The sequence below is a fragment of the Microtus pennsylvanicus genome, chromosome 14 (genome assembly GCF_037038515.1).
Source record: "Microtus pennsylvanicus isolate mMicPen1 chromosome 14, mMicPen1.hap1, whole genome shotgun sequence".
Lineage (NCBI taxonomy): Eukaryota > Metazoa > Chordata > Mammalia > Rodentia > Cricetidae > Microtus > Microtus pennsylvanicus.
The window spans coordinates 72459507-72476967 of NC_134592.1; the positions used below are offsets into that span (position 1 = coordinate 72459507).

The following is a 17461-nucleotide window of genomic DNA, read 5'->3' on the forward strand; positions in this document are numbered from 1 at the left end:
AACTTAATGGGTGACTTCCCATAACAAGTCTAATGGTGACCTACAAAAAGAAAGAATACAAACACCTGGGAGAGTAAAGAACTTGAAGCCAAGGCCAGAACGGAGGAGCAAAGTAGGCGCATGCTGTACAACTGAGCAGAAATACTTTGTTTATTTACTGGCGTCTTGTTATGTGCCCAATGTCATATCAGAGTAAAGAACAATGACAGGCAGAAAGTAGGTGCCTTGGTGAGTATGGACATGATACATCCGGGACACAATATCAAAACCAATCAAAGGAAGTACACCCAGTCTTCACCCACATTAGATGGTCGCTCAGAAATAGCGCCTGGTGCAACTGTGAGAATGTCTTCCTCTGTTTTTGTCAAAGCAAAATTCCACCAGCTGCATAGCTCGGAAAGTGGATTAGCCTCCCAGCCTGACATCCTTGAATCCCAAGCCTAGATGAGGCTTGCTGCGATCCCAGAGCTGAGCTGCCTTCTGCTTCCAAGATGCTGGAAGGAAGAGCAAATAAACCACAGGCTGCACGAAGCCCCTTGAAACAGGACTTTAATCCCGTTAAAAGGGAGAAGCCCTCAAGATGAGCTCCCTCTATAAAGTCCCATCTCCTGAGCGCATCACATTGGTTGTTAAGTTTCTGTTTCTTTTCTTTAAGACGAGAAAATTAAACATTTGCTCTGATTGCAATACTATTGCAGAAGAGAAAAAGATGCTACAGAGAGAGGTTAGAGCCATAGTTAGCTGTGCCTAGAACGATGTGGGAGGAGAAAGGGCAGACAGGTCAGCAGCAAGGATTACTGGGAGTGGGTCAGTATATTTTCACTTGAAGTATGTAGATATGTTATTCTACTTGCCTTTTTTTTAATGAAATAACTTTTCAGCAGAAGCAGAAGTTAAGGAGTTAGCGAAGGGTTGTTGAAACTTTGAAGGAAAAGGAGAAGCCTGGATGACTCATGTGAAAGTCAGGGACAGTCGGTTCATTGATGGAGGAATGCGGTGTGGCTTTCAGCCATCCTGAGGAATGTACTTGGAGTTTAAGATCCTAACTGTAAAGGACAAGCAGACATCTGGCTTTTATGTGTGCTTCAATAGATGCAGGGATGGAGCAGGTGTGAGTCCTATCTTATCAGACTTGTGATTTTGCCTGAATCCACAAGAAGGGAAAGGGAGACATGACTGAAAATGTGTAACAGACTGAATGTTTGTGCCTCTTCAGAGATGGCGTATTGAAAATTTAGCTCGCAGTCACTGGAATAAGGCTATAAGTCAGTAATAAAGAGTATACAAGGTTCTTAGGGGCTTAACCAGTAACGCTAGTGCCCTTCAATGAGGAAAAAGGACACCAGAGTTATCTACTGTGAGTCCCCAGGAAAGGCTGCGTGGAGACTGTAGTGAGAAGTCCCTAGGCAATGAGTGTCCTGCACAGACAAAGTCCTGCCAGAGCTCAGTCAGCATGAGTGACCATATGAGGAAAGGACAAGGTGGCCGTCCATGTGGATACATAATGATGGCCTGAGAGTTCAAGCAGGATGAGAGGGAACTGAACATGGTAGCTGATGAATGCCGAGCTGTGAAATTAAACACGGTTGATGAACTAGAAGTGGGATGTCTGGGAAGAGAAGGTCCTTGGCGAGTAGATGCTTGCTTGTCATAGAATCATGAAAGTGATGCTGTCCCTGGACAGCCTAAAAGGAAGAGACTGAGCAGAATATGAATTTATTAATGGCAAACATCAGAAAGCGGAGAAATCAGGAGACAGAAGATTGTATGGATACTGAAGATAACAACACCTACAAAGCCAAAACCCTCAAGGAAGGGCTGAGTGTGTGGCTTCTTGGCAGAGCACTTTTGTCCGTGTGCATGGTCCTGCAACATAACCCAGCAAAGCAAAAGGACTGCACATAAGAATCAGAGAATAAAGTCGAGTAATTTTTCAAAATGACATCATCAGCAATAGGTTGTAAACTAAAATGAAATGGAAGAAGGATGGAGAAGGAGCCAGGAGAGAGAATTTATCAGCCTCTGACTTGAGCTGATGGAGGGACGGACCATGGTGTCATTGCCATGTTAAGGAGATTAGGAGATTTGCAGATTGTTTTCCAAAGAAATAACTTGAAGTGCCCTCGAGATATCCAAGTAAATCTGTTGAGTAGGTAGATAATATTAATATTACATGGCTAAGTGGGTCATGATTTATTTACCACTTTAATAGTATTAGATGATTATTTAGATAATTAGAAATTTCTATCATTATAAATTAAATATGCCCTTTCACATAGAAGCTTGTAGACACAGTTGATAAAGTTGTGTTAGGGAAAGACTTTAATAATTCAAAGAGTGTCAACGCTTTCCAAAAGTTCTGTCTAGATACAGGAAGACTACCTTATGGAGAGTTTATGTCTCTCTTCTGCAAACATCATATGAACGTGAAACTCCCTCACAGCATGTGAGGGAAATGATAAAATATGGCTTACCATTGGGGGGGGGGTCCATGTTTTTCATTTGATTAGTCATAGTGTTCAGTACACATTGATGATTGGTTGTTGTTTCTTTGTAAACATGTAAACATTACCTTCATTAATAAACTAGTTTAATTGAACCAGAAATAAAATACTGGTAGCTACTCAGAAAATCATAAAACAAAAGGCCAATGTTGTTCAGAAGTCAGATTCTAAGAGGCAATGAGGCCATCTCGGCAGTAATCATGCAGGCTTTGCACGTGGGTTGTGTTTACCACGCCTTATATTCATTTCTTTCATTCAGTGGCTTTTATTGAGTGTATTGCAATCTTTGCAGATTTCCCCCACTAACCTTAAATTTTCCTGTGTCTGTTACTATTCATCAATAGTTCCTTTCTCCATAATCAAGTCTGGATAATGCATAAATGATTTCAGGAAAACGGTGGGAGACATGTTTATCATCATCTCTAGCGTTTAGTCAGTGAGATGTGGTTCAGCTTCTTCGTCCATTTTCTGCTGCTGTAACAACATACCACAGACTCACCTGTAGACAATACAAGGTTAGGCAGCTATGATGTCAGGAGGCCAGGCCAGCATATGGTCAAATTGTAATTCTTGGTCACAACATAAGGAAAAGACAAGAGATGTAGGAGGAGGTAGGGGCCGCTTGTTATTTCCTGGCAGCTTAGCCCTGAAATAATCACACAGAAACTATTAATTAAATCACTGATTGGCCTATTAGCTCTAGTTTTTTATTGACTAACTCTTGCATCTTAATTTAACCCATTTCTTTTAATCTGTGTGTCGCCATGTGGCTGTGGCTTACTTGATAAAGTTTTGGCGTCTGTCTCTGGCAGGGCTACATGGCTTCTCTCTGACTCTGCCCTTCTTCCTCCCAGCATTCAGTTTAATTTTCCCTGCCTACCTAAGTTCTACCCTGCTATAGTTCCAAAGCAGTTTCTTTATTCATTAGTGGTAATCACAGCATACAGAGGGAAATTCCACATCGAAGAGAGAGAGGGAAAATCAGTCTTCCTGATCCCTTTCATCAGCAGCCCCCTCAATTACAGCAGGAGTCTGCACACGAGGAAAGAGCCCTCGGGAAAAAGCTGCCCTGTGACGGCCCCATTTTGTAATAGATTTGTACTAAGGGTGACGTTTCCAATCACTGGAAGATACTATTGCCACTTCTAATTTGTCTCTAAAATCATTACTATATTCACTCAACGGAATATATAGTCAATTTACCCAACGACAATAAATTGTAACAAAGAGTGATCGTGGGCATGAAGGTCAAGTAGGATGACTCTGAGTCTTCATGATTTCAGGTAAAGATTTAGAAGGGAAATTCCTGAGGTTTATTAGAATTATCTCAGACGTTATGGATTGTGGTTAAGGAAATATTCTTTTTGGAGCATGCTCCTCAAATCATAGTTAAGTGAAAAGTGGCATGACCCATGTGATAAACGATTATTTTTTCACATCAGACAACCCATTGTTTGTATGCGCGGCTTTCTGGGGATTTATGGCTCCCTGCCTTCATGCTGAGTCTCTTCAGCTTTCTCTGATGCATTTCCACTAACCTGGAGGTTAAGGCATTTCTTGATCATGGGTATATCTGACTGCTGCTCAGCTCTGGAATTCTTTATAAAATTCCAGAACTTGGGCTAGAAATTGACTTAGGGAATCCAATAAACTCACACGCCTTGGCAGTCATCCAAGCTCAGTTTATAGACTGGAAGAAATATGGGATTTCCATTGTTCTCCTTTTCACCTTTCTGGGGTTTCTTTTGTGTCTATGCACGAGTGGAAGTGTAAATTTATCATGTTGCTGACACTGGGGTGGAAAGAACCATTGAAGGGACCCAGGTCAGGAATTTTCACTTCGCATCTTCCCGTCTTTCTGAACTTTGACCCAAACCTGCACCAAGAGTGAATCTCTCTCTCTCTCTCGGATGTTGATGTTAGAACTTTAAAGGGTATTCTTGCAAATGGGTTGTGTGAGCCTAACAGCTGAGATGATTGCCTGACTGCTATGAACAACTCCCAGCAATCTGTTCTTCTGGATCAGTGTGGGCCTGTTTGAGACAGGATCTGAGCAAAAGTGACCCAAGTGTCTCACTTGACGCTGTGATATGGTGATAAGGACAAGGAGATATGCTTGGGTGTGTCTGAGAGACGTCAGACTTCTTGTGTGTCTGTGATGCTTAGCTGCAGAGATCCGATCAGTATCACTGCGCCTGCTACTGAAAACCCTGTCTTGTGCTTCCAGAACGGGTTTGCAGTTGTGAGGCCCCCAGGCCATCATGCTGAAGAGTCTGCTGCCATGTAAGTACCAGGGCCCTGCCATCTTCCAGTGCCATGGTTCCTGGCAGTCACCTGCACGTTTCTGAAGTCTCTAACTGCTAACAGATGGGCTGAAAACTCTCGCGAGGTACTCCCAGAAGCAGATTTATGACTTCAGAGATCATGTAGCATCTTTTAAAAAAATGCTCTGAACATTATTTATAATGGCTTTCCTGGATGCTTTTCCTTCTTACTTCTCTGTTCTTTATTCCACAGGGGGTTCTGCTTTTTTAATTCAGTTGCGATTACCGCCAAATACTTGAGAGACCAACTCAATATGAACAAGATATTGATTGTCGATCTGGTATGTATGCCTGACCAGGGCAGAATTTTCAGTGGCTCCAGGTAAAGAGGAGTGGATGCGCACTTCTCTGCAAGGCTGTCTTGCTCTTAGCCCTGCAAACCTCTGATGGGTGTGTTTCCTTTGCATGTGGGAACGCCTTCAACTCAGGACTGCAGTTCTGAAACCATAAACATTCACGTTTCACTTTCATGGTGTTAACTGCAATTTAATGAGAAGACGGCGCAGATCAGGGCAACTTTTATGATCCTTAAATGAATTGATACTTCCACAGTTAAAATAACCCAACAGAACCTGAATTTACTTTTCCCTACAGAATATAGACTTTAACTAGTCAGATGTGCTGGAAGGAATGCTGTTGCTTTGGTAACCAATTGGCCGCTTCCCCCAGTTAGCAATCACGTCTCTTGTTGTGCCACACTGGTATTATTAAAGCAAGTCAACATGTCATTCTCGGTGAAAAGATCTCAAGTCTCAGATGCCAGTTTGGGATGACTCCCTGCAGGAACCCTGGGTGATTAAAAGTCAGAAGCCTTGGATGCATCCTGCATTTTAGCGTGGAGCATTCTTACACAATAGTTATCATTTGTTCAACAAGTGGTTTGTTTAAATGCAGACGACACTTGGCAGGTTGTCTAAAACGTATGCATGAATAATGAGCTGGAGATCTGCCCCATACAGAAAGAACCAACCCGGGAAAGGGCGAGGGAAAGGCAATGGTGATTTATGAGCCCGCTTCTCAGTTTGCCTGCACTCCACCAGGAGGTGTAATGGCTTGTCTGACAAAGCATAGACAGGAAATGAACCCTGGCATCCAAGCCAAACCTGCTGCATCTGCACTTAATTAATTTTTACAGGTGATAAAAGATTTAAAGGCAAAAAAATGCTAGAGGTTTTTTTTGAAGTGCAAGCCTTAATAGTTTAAATCTTGCTCATATCTGCACTCATAATTAAATCTTATTGGAAGTCATGACATCAACCTCCAGCCCTTAGATTTAGTTAAGTGGGTACCCCCAAAGGGTGGAGAGACCACTAACAAAGTCGTGTAAAGTAATATTTAAATTAAAATGAAGATTTTTTTTAAAAAGTGGAAGATTGACAACCACTTCTATGACTTGGTTTAAATAGGTAATTTTTATATTGTGGCTTCTGTGTAGACATTTTCATGTGAAAATATTGAATCCTAATTTTCTATGTGTTTTCTAAACATACTTAAGTTTCAAAGTAGGTCACAGTTCACTGAACAGGCTGTGTTGAAGGAGAGAGCTATAACACTGCAGAGTTCTTTTAATTATGCATGAATACCTATTTTCTCAAATACATTCAAAATGATGCTTGAAGTAATTCAGAGTTTGCATGCATGATAATCTAAATATCATTTCTCCTGGAATTTTGTAAGGATGAGCTTAGAAGGAAAAGATAGCAAGTGGAGATCCAGGAACTTGAGGGTTGGGCAAGGTTAATGGTTAGCTTTGTTTTTCTTAAGCGTGACAAGCTTTTCTAACTGTAAGTATTTCTTGAGAGATGTATGGGTCTGACTGTAGAGAGAAACTCTCTCGATTTCTATACTGACTGACTTGGTAGCTCTAAGGAGTCACTTTCCTCTATGTGGATGGCAATTGTGATTTTACTCTGTTTTCCAGTCTGTGAAGGATGTTCCTCTCCAAATCAGCTCTCAAAGATGAGAAGTTTTGTTTCAGGTCCTCTCAGTGTATGAAGTCCTGTCCAAAGAGTGGCCTCTGAGGTCACCACCAGCCCACACTTCTTACTTTCCAGTGTTACAAACTCTGAAGCTGCGTGGCACTTTGAGGAAACTCCTGTTTCCTCCAGAAACAGAGAAGGACATCTTAAGGCGCCACGAGATGCTGAGATACTCTGTGCAAGTGACAGAGGAGAGAGGAAGATTCTACAGGGGAGAACAGTTCATCCCCTCAGATCCACTGGCCTCAGGTTCTGAAGCCCTTCACCACAGTGCGGCTCTCTCATCTAATGCCTAGTTTCGACATTTTATAGCCAAGTAAATATAAAGCCAGAGTTGCAACTCTCTCTATTTGGGCCAGGGCCTACTTCGGGGGTGTTTTCATGTTAGCCAGGTGGGATTCCAGTTATTTATGAAGTCTTTTCATGTCTTTTCTCTCTCTGATATGCAAATCAGTACAAAAAGGAAGTAGGCCTCTTTGCCTTACCACTTTCCAGAGCACAGCCTTGCCTTCCAGGAGGCAGCGTGTCCATGGAGTAGACTTTCTTCCCTGAATCATATGTGTAACGTAGAAGGAAATTTTAGATCACAATTCTTCTTAAGTTCTGTTTTCCCTTATAACAAAACAGTTACTTCAATGTCCTTATAAGTTTGTGACATTCGATTGTTGATCAAAGACTTTTAGACCTTTGTCTCCATATACTAATTAGTTATAAAGGATAATATTAACTGGAAGAATATATGATTTGTTCAAAGCCATCTTAGATAAGAACAAAATACATAGGTTCTAAATTCTTATAAAGAATCAGATTTTATAGTATGTGTTTTAACCAGTAAAATATTGATGGGCATTTTTCCATAATCCTAAGTACATCTTCGATTCAATGTTTATTTTAAGACTGTGATGATTCATTTCATCTTTATGCTAATTTCTCATAAGCACAGGTAAGTTTCTTGTCTTAGTCTGATATATATTTGTTGCCATGGAGAAGCAGGTTCAGCTAGTTCCTGAGCAGTCTTTGGTTTAAACAGAGTAAGTAGCAGAAGGTACTCTCAACCCTACACTCTTACGTTGTTGCCTCATACCTACTATGTGGGTTCATATTTATCTTTAAGTACTTGGCAAATAAATACAGAATCAAGCATTGCTCAAAAATTAGGATGGATTTGTGTGTTTTTATAAATAAGGAATGCTGGTGTTTTTCTTTCTCTCGCTGTGGACAGGATGCATTTCTTACAATGTGTGAACAGACAAGCACCCCAAACAGTTTTAAAGATCAGATGATTTTGTATCAGGGCTATAGGTGTCATTTTTTAGTCTCCTTTTTTCTTAAATAAAGTTTTCCAATGTCACTAAAGTAATGGGAATAGTCAAGCCAGAGTTTCTCTCTGCTTTCCAACTGTGGACTCTCTTATCCCTAGAACAAAATTGGCCTTATAGCCCTGGCTCTTGCTGCTGGAGGGGAAGCAGAGATAGCCCTCTGCTGGGGCTTCCTTGGGAGTTATTTTGGTTTTGTTTGTTTTTTAAACATATTCTGGATAAGTACTAGCTAGTATAAAATACACTGTGGCTTAAATTGTTTCATTTTTGTTCACATAAAAAAGAAAAAGTTAATTTTATTATCTTTTCTTTTGAATATTCAGAAATCCAGTAATTAATATGTTTTCATCAGGTTATATACTTTTTCTGATGCGTTTATCTTTGGCTAGTAAAGTTTCTGAGATGATTCCTGTCCGCCTGAGCAGTATGATTCTCTGATCACTTTTGGGTGTGTCTGGTACGTGAAGCACGGAGCGGATTATTGTGTGTCTACACCATGGATAGGAGCGGATTATTGTGTGTCTACACCATGGATAGGAGCGGATTATTGTGTGTCTACACCATGGATAGGAGCGGATTATTGTGTGTCTACACCATGGATAGCAGCGGATTATTGTGTGTCTACACCATGGATAGGAGCGGATTATTGTGTGTCTACACCATGGATAGGAGCAGATTATTGTGTGTCTACACCATGGATAGGAGCGGATTATTGTATGTCTACACCATGGATAGGAGCGGATTATTGTGTGTCTACACCATGGATAGGAGCGGATTATTGTGTGTCTACACCATGGATAGGAGCGGATTATTGTGTGTCTACACCATGGATAGGAGCGGATTATTGTGTGTCTACACCATGGATAGGAGCGGATTATTGTGTGTCTACACCATGGATAGGAGCGGATTATTGTGTGTCTACACCATGGATAGGAGCGGATTATTGTGTGTCTACACCATGGATAGGAGCGGATTATTGTGTGTCTTCACCATGGATAGCAAGTGCAGAGGAAGGTTCCAGCATCAAGGGGGCTTTGGAGATGTCTAGTGGAGCTGGGGGCTGGAGACTGGAGAAGAAGGGGGTTCTGTCCATCTCAAGGAGAAGAGTTAGTTTCCAAATAATTCACCTCATAAGCTTGCTAAAAGATTCAGAAAAGTGATAAATAATTAGCTCTTCATTTGCAGTAATGAGTGGATTCAAGAACCCATTTCACAACGTGCTGCCTGGAGATTCATAGTAAATTTTTGAAATTCTTTGAGCATCAGTTGTCATATTTTTAGAATAGACATAATATCACATACCTTATATCATTTTTAAGTAATTAATTCAAGGTATTTAATATTGTGTTCACTCAATGGTGGTAAGAAACACTGTTCAAAACAGTATAAATCTTACTGATAAAAATGAAGCCCAATGTACTTAAATAGCTACAAAGTACCAAAGCTCTTTATAACTGTATAAGTGAATAATGTAATAATATTTTTCTGCATAAAATGTGTAGTTCAGCACTCGTTAGCAGCCTGCTTGTTTATCTCAGAAAATATTGAGTGTATTAACTGAAGTCCTTAATACCTGAGTTCTTCTTAATAAAGATATTTTAAATGGTACTCCTTTTATTGTTTCCAATAGTTACGTCAATTGGGACATGTATCTATATTAAAAATAGAAGAACCATCAAGTTTTGAATCATTATCCTCTACCAATGTCCAATAAATTATTTATTCATTTATTGATAATAGGATTTTTTGAGTGGGAAGTTGGAGACGTATGAGAAAGACAGACAGATGAGGAAGAGAGCTGGGAAGCGATCCGTGATGCAGTCATTATCTGTGAGACAGATTGGAAAGGACTGCGTAGATCCCTGTGCCATCTTCCTGCTTTGCCCAAATGATTTCACAGTTAAGGAACTCACGCCCCTGTTTCTTCTACTCTTGCTTCCACGGTTTTAGCAAAATGTAGTAGGAGGTCCTCTTTCCATCTGGCGTCTTTTTTGAAGTGACTCTAGCCGAGGGATTGCTAACTAAACTGAATGCTTCAAGAAAACCAATTTATTCAGCTGGTGGCAAAGACTTTGACCTTAATGGTGGGACTTGGCAAATCAAGGCATACACGTATGGTTTACTGTTCTGTCAAGAATTGTGAGAACGCTCTGTAAGCCACAGATCCCCCTGAAAAGGACTAGTTTGGAGTTTAAACATTAGTCCTTTTTTTTCCCCAGAGGCCAATGAGGCTAGTTAATTAAGCCTGAGGGGTTATGAACTGTTGGCAGTTAATAAGTCATAAAATTCCTCTATAAAACAGGATGCAGGATTCCATCACTGAAGCAAAGAGTACAAAGTGCCGATGTATAAATATCTAATTGGACCGAAGGACTGGGCTTTCTCACTGACTGCTCATCTGGAGTCTCCAGGGCATGCTCGCTGTGGTTTCCTGATTTTTAGAAGCCAGTTTTAAAAAAAAAAATGAGAGCATTAAAGGGTAATTTGCCTGAAAGTTCAGGAAGTAAAGGGTTGTGTAGAAGTAGGCTGAAAGGGAGAGAGAAAGAAAGCCGAGGAGAAGACAGAAAATGAGAGGGAGGGTGGGGTGGGAAGAGAGGGAACCAGGAATGAGAAGAGTCGTCTCCAGAGTCAGATGTGATGGTGCTTGTCATCTGTTTTCTTTCCCCGTAGGACGTTCACCATGGCAACGGTACACAGCAGGCCTTTTATGCTGACCCCAGCGTCCTGTACATTTCGCTCCACCGCTATGATGAAGGAAACTTTTTCCCCGGCAGTGGAGCCCCGAATGAGGTTCGGTTTATTTCTTTAGAGCCCTGCTTTTACTTGTATCTCGCAGGTAATTGCATTGCGTGATTACCCCTAATTTTCTTGTCCTTTGCTGCTGTTTTAAATTACCCCAGATTACCCGCTTGTCCCACAGGACCAAGAACCAGCGCAGAACAAGTGCATAACCCAGAGAGCTGGCTGTCAAGCAGAGCTGGCTTGATTTGACGCTGTGTTTGATGTTTATTTCAAGAGCTCCCATGTGCTTGTTTCCCGCTCCTTTTGTTTCGTCCCTCTCCTTCGTTCTCCTCCCACAGTGGTGTGTTTTTCTATTCCCAGGTTGGAGTAGGCCTGGGAGAAGGCTTCAACATCAACATTGCCTGGACAGGTGGCCTTGACCCCCCCATGGGAGATGCTGAGTATCTCGAAGCCTTCAGGTTGGTACTTCTTTCTCCCTGAGAGTGTCCCGTTAGAAAATACCAAATGAAAGAGAAATGTGAATTCTCCACCAAGCCATGTGGAGATATGCATATGAAAATAAGGCTTATCAAGACCTAGCTGTTTTATACAAGTATATTGATTCCCTCTGAATGCAAAGGGAGAAAATGCGTTATTAATTGACTTTTCCTGGAAAATATTGCCTGTTTTAATAGGTGAGGTGGTTTGCAGCAGACATTCACATATCAAATGCTCTGAGAAGTCCTTTAGTGCCTATGTCCCATTGTAGAGCAAGCATTTCCTAAGCTAAAATCCCTTTGGCCTTCTCAGACCATTGGCCTGAGCTATGGCATCTGATAACAAAAGACTTTGCATATTTCCTGCTCACGTTAAAATATTCGCCAGTTCTTTGTTTTCTGCTTATTTAGAAGTAAATTCCACCGCATGTGTTTTTTACTAAGCAAAGATTGATGATTCAAAAAAATAAATACAATTTCCTGTCCTGTCTCTAGATCTCACTCATGGTCTGTCTCCCCTCCCCCTCTCTACCCTCTCCATTGCTTTCCCGCTCTGTAAAATTTTAAAAGCAGCATTTCTTTTCTAGAATTAAAAACTTAAAAACAAGGTCTTTGGGAAGGTCTCATCCCCATATAAGCTCAGCATGCAAGATCCAGAGGGTTAACTCAACGGTGATGCAGAACTCCCCATGTATTTTGTTTAGTTCACAGCGTAAACTCAACGACCATGTGAAAACAAACCTGAGGGGCTATCACGGCTTTGAAATCCACCATTCATAAATTCCCCAAAGAGAAGCCCTCTGTTAAACATCTGAGCACAGGGGAAGAGCAGGGGAAGTGTCAATGAGTGACATTCCTGTGAGCTGTCTGTGTTCTCTGTGTTATGGAGTTCTCATTGAAAGGGTCACATTTTAGAAAAGAGGGCCAAAACACTGTCGAAAAGTAGCTACTTATAAACGAACAACGCTTGGGTATACAAAGGAAAAGTCTACCCACATTTTAGATGTACACTTTGGGGGAAAAATATACACAAAGGTGTCCACAACACTTAGAGAAAGAAAAATATTAACAATTTTATTTATCATGAACTTAGACTGTATTTGAAGAAATTTTGCTTTAATTATCAGCAAGTTTGAAATATTGTTTAAAAATAATTAACATCTTAAAGGAACTCTAAGGGCTTTGTAGATGTTAATATTAACATATAAATACATATGAACATAATAAATATATAAATAACATGTATATGTAAAAATTATTAACACATATAACACATATGAAGTTAATGTGGGGGCTGGAGAAATGGCTCAGCTGTTAAAGGCTAGGATCACAACCAAAAATACAAAGTTGATGTGGTTTCACAACACATAGTAAATTATCAGCTCTGTGTAGAAATGAATCTTGCATGTGCAGTGGCAAAGGACTATTTATATTTTGCTCCTATTATGCTCACATCAGATGTGAGTGGTAGATGAGTTTTTTTCCTTTGATCATAATTTCATTTAATAATATACAAGCAGATAGTCAGTGTACTTCGTTATTTTGTGATTGAGATGGTAAGTGAATCAGGAAAGGCACTTGTGTTTGCTTGCATGTGGACAAGTTATGTTAGTAAACTGTTATGAACTCCCCAGTTCATTCCACATTACCTGAGTTTAACTACAGACATGGCCTTATATATTACTGTAGCAATTAAAAACTATTTTTATACAATATTCATAATTGCTTAAGAACCATATTTTAAGCTATAATAATGAGTTAAAACTATTACTAGTTGACAACCAATAGTGACTATTTTTTAATGTTTATGCCTGGAAATACTTGTGAATTTGTTTTGAATGAGTCAAAAAGGTAAGCAAATCGTTCACAAAGTATCTTTTGGGCATATGCTGTATGCCATTAGACTGTGGTGCTCAGAATCAGGGTTATCCTGGTCTGTAGCATTATTAGGAAGTGAACCCTAACTTTTGAGGAGCCCACACGGCTTAGGCGAAGAGGGCCAACTCTCCCTGAAAGGTCAGGGGAGATTGTGAACTGTTCAGCCTTTCAAGTATGAGTAGAAGTTTGCTAGTCCACCAGCATGGACTCTAACCCTCTGACACTGTAAATTCAATTAAACTCTTCCACAAATTGCTCTGGACATGGTGCTTTATCACAGAAATAGAAAAATAGCTAAGACAGACTTTGGTACAGAGTTGCTGTGACAGACTTGACCTTGTAATGTTCTGAATGACTGTGAAAGACTTTGTTACTTCAGACTAGAAGAGGAGTTGAACACCACAAATAGGGCTTAGTGGGCTGCCTATTAGGAGCCTAAATAACAGCCATAAGCACTATGGGACTGTGGAAGGCCAGCTCCAGGGACTTCAGCAGCTGCCGGGGAAAAGGCTGAAGAATGTGGTTACTGCGCGCTTGTCCTAAGAGTTTGCCTGGGGTTAAATTCAAAAGTAACGAACTAATTTCTTTGGTGGAGATGTCAAGAGAGTTTAATATTGAATCTGTCACGTGGTTATTAGTAATCACTGATATGCAGATCTACAATGAAAATGATGAAGTAGGACAGAAAGAAACACAACATGTACCATTTGAAGAGAAAAAGAAACAGAAGAATTAATGTTGGAGCCGAGGCTGGTGTTGAAAGAGATGAGGTTAAGGAGAAGCCTTCTGCAAAATGGAAAAGAAGGGTGGGAGCCTCAGGCCAAGACCCCATCTTGCTAAGCTTTCAACTTGCAAAAGGAAAAGGGCCTAAAGAATTTTCTGTTCCTAAAACACTACAACAAAAGAAAAATTTTACAAATGTAATTCAAGGGGGTCAAACTCCATCCTGAGTTGCCTTGCTATGGTTATTAATCAGAGCAATAGAAAAGTAAGACACGGCCCTTCCTTTTCTGGCCCCTTGGCGTGATCATGCCTCTCTCTCTCTCTCTCTCTCTCTCTCTCTCTCTCTCTCTCTCTCTCTCTCTCTCTCTCTCTCTCCCCTCCTCTCTCTCTCCTGTAATAGATATTTTAGCTTTATGCCAAAAAAAGAAAAGTAAGACACTATCATCTATCTATCCATCTATCATCTATCTATCTGTCTATCATCTATCTATCTGTCTGTCTATCTATCTATCTATCTATCTATCTATTTATATATCTTCTATCTATCATCTATCTACCTATCTACCTGTCTGTCTACTGTCTGTCTGTCTGTCTATCTATCTATCTATCTATCTAACTATCATCTATCTGTCATTCATTGGCATTTATAAATTTTGCATTTAAGTCAGATGGACTCCAGACATACTAATACTAACAACAATAACAATGCATCTGCGTGCCATATATGCATGCAATAATTATTTAAAGTATATAATATTATTATGTAGTATTAATAATATAGTAATAAGTATTATTGCATGTATCTGTGGCAAGAGTGTATCTGTATTTTTGCACGTATGTGGGTGCAAGTCTGTGGGGGGGTACTGCCAAGTGTCAAGCCCAGAGGTTGACTGCCTGCAGGTATCTTGATCATGAGACTCTTCACTTTATTGACTGAGACAGGGTCTTTTGGACCAGGTGCTGATGGATTATCTCATTTAGCTAACTGGATTGCTCTGAGGACATCCTGTTTCTGTCTCCTTAGTGATAGCCTTGCAGGAAGGCCGTCATGAATGCTTTGCCTTTATGTAAGACCTGAATTCTGGTCTTCACTTATCTTCTGCTCCATCGTTTCAGTCTCGTGAGTCACTTTAGATGCAGTCTTACCATCCAAGCATATCACTGTGCTTTTGAAATGTTCCTTACAGGTTTGGGTGTTTGAAAACTTGCTCCCATACTAAGGCTGCTATTGTACAGTGGGGAAATTTTAGGAAATGGAGGGAGCCCACTAGAACTTAAGCCATGCAGGTGTGCTGTTGAAGTCATAATACACTCTTGCTTTCTTTCTTGGTGTCTCTGCTCTCTGAGAAGTGAGCAGTTTTCTTCTTGTCCCCAGTCACAGTGCTTTGGCCCATTACAGTAAAGCTATAGTTTTCATAAGAATTTTAGAAAATATTCGATAATATTAAATATATTTTATGTTCTACTAAGATATGCTTCCAGGGTTACCATTTATAAGGCAATTATGCTTTTTATAATGAGGTCTTATAAGCCAGGTCCTACTTTATAAGCATTAGGGCTAATTAAAATTCTGAATATAAGTCACAGTATACTAACTGGAAGAGTCATGATCTGAGCTTCAATTTTGGCTCTAACCTCTAAGCATTTTTTGTTTTACTCCATTGCTACTCTCTTCTGCCTTAAAATGCTAAGGAGTGATAAAGTACAGCAAATAGTGCCAAAAGGTAAGACTTTCATGTGCCCTCGGCTGTACAGTCTACCCAGAAATGGTGAGTGGGCACAGAATTCATGCATGACTCTGGCTCCCTACTCAGAGCAGAGACAAAGTGTTGACTGTAAGGGGTGAATTGTAAGACTCTGTTTTAGATGATTCCCAGTGTTTGCAAAGGCTACCTGGAATATGAACATCCCTTAGCTTGCTCAGAGAATGCCAGGTGTCTTCTTTTTCTTCAGCAGACATCAACGTGCCTGCTAAATACCATCTGCCCAGTCAGTTAAGAAATCACCCCAACGATTATAAATTCTTGATCATGTTTTATGAGCACTGTTTTTAAATGTTATCTTTATCGTGTCTTATGAGCCCACTGTTTGTAAAATGTCTAGGTACCTTCAAATTCATGGCCTCTCTTCTCATTAATTGTTATTACTGCATATATGTATGTATTCCTAAATATAACCTACTCCATCTGTATACTGGTACACGTATTTTCTAAGTTGACCATTTGTTATTAGCTAAGCAGTTAGAGTGCCATTCCTGGAGAAAGCCACTCCCTTTATCAGTGCTCCTCGGTTGCCTGTTGTGTAGGGTTGAGGTTACATGAGCTTTCTCCATCTGGTTTGGTTTGTCCATTGGTGCCACCTTGTCATGTTTGAGCAGACATGTTGGTGAAACTGTAAGGATGTACCTTCTGACACTCCTAGGGGACACACTGTCACAGCAAACTCCCTTTCCTGTGACTCATACAGTCTTTCTGCCCCTTCTTTTGCAGAGTTTCCTGCACCTTGGGTGAGGAAATGTTTTGTAGATGTATCTATTGGGAATGGGCTCCACAACTCTGTCCTTTGATTGGCTATAGCCTTCTGTTGTGGTCTCCATCTGTTTCAAAGTGAAGTGTGTTTCATGTGGGGCGATATGTAAAGAAGGACAAACAAGAGAACCTAGTTGGGAGTTACGACGGTTTAGCAAAGTGATGTCTTTAGTTTCTCTTCCAAGATGCCTGACTTCACAAGCCCCGTAGAGTTGGCAAGGTTGCCTTTCCTTGTTATGGTTCCCATCTTGTTGAAAAGGTCGTAAGTCCAATTAGAGAGCTGGTGGTTGCCTTCAAGGTATGTGTGCCACTACTGCACTCTTGTGTTAGTGTGCCGTGCTGGTTGTTGAAGTGGTTCATAGGTGTCATAGCTGGGTAGGAGTTTTGGATGCCTTCCTCCTTTGTAAGTTTTCATGTCACTTTCTGGTATCATGGAAGTCCCCAGGGAGGGGGCATTCAGGTCCATTTTAACTCAGAGGCCTCTGTTTCAGAAGTGCATATCCTCTTCAGGAATAGAGTCTTGCCTTCCACTTCAGGGGGCAATCAAGGGCAATAGCAATACACTTTATGTTTTGAGAATTCCTTGCACAGCTCTGACCAACAGCTCAAAAGAGGGCTTCTCATGTCTGGGATTGGGTTTTTGTTATGTGGCATTCAGCTCTTGGAGGTTGCACTGTCAACTCAAGATGAAAAAAGTTTATTAAAAAATAATCATATATATAATAATTATTTTGAATATATTGTATTATATACTATTGTATATTATATAATAAAATATGATATATAATTACTTTGTGTATATATACACAAAGCTTCATTTATTATATTTTTAATTGTATGAGATTCTTAATGGCATTTTTAGAATCCTTATTGCTATTTTCTCCCCTTTTGTATTTACCTCCTCCACTCCTCCCCTTTAAATTTCAACACAACCACAGTGGAGAGTCCCTTCTATGTCCACATGTGTTATACCCATGGACTTGATAGT

At 40.4% G+C, this 17461-nt stretch overlaps 1 protein-coding gene across 23 annotated transcripts in view; it reads left to right on the forward strand.

Moving 5' to 3' along the window:
- Hdac9 (histone deacetylase 9) overlaps window positions 1-17461 on the forward strand; it is an 834213-nt gene that overhangs the window by 680408 nt on the left and 136344 nt on the right. For all 23 annotated transcript variants that reach the window (XM_075948414.1, XM_075948435.1, XM_075948434.1 and 20 more), the window contains 4 exons: window positions 4732-4787; window positions 5022-5109; window positions 10797-10916; window positions 11229-11326. In XM_075948414.1, the coding sequence (XP_075804529.1) occupies window positions 4732-4787; window positions 5022-5109; window positions 10797-10916; window positions 11229-11326 (362 nt within the window). The remainder of the gene's footprint in view (window positions 1-4731; window positions 4788-5021; window positions 5110-10796; window positions 10917-11228; window positions 11327-17461) is intronic.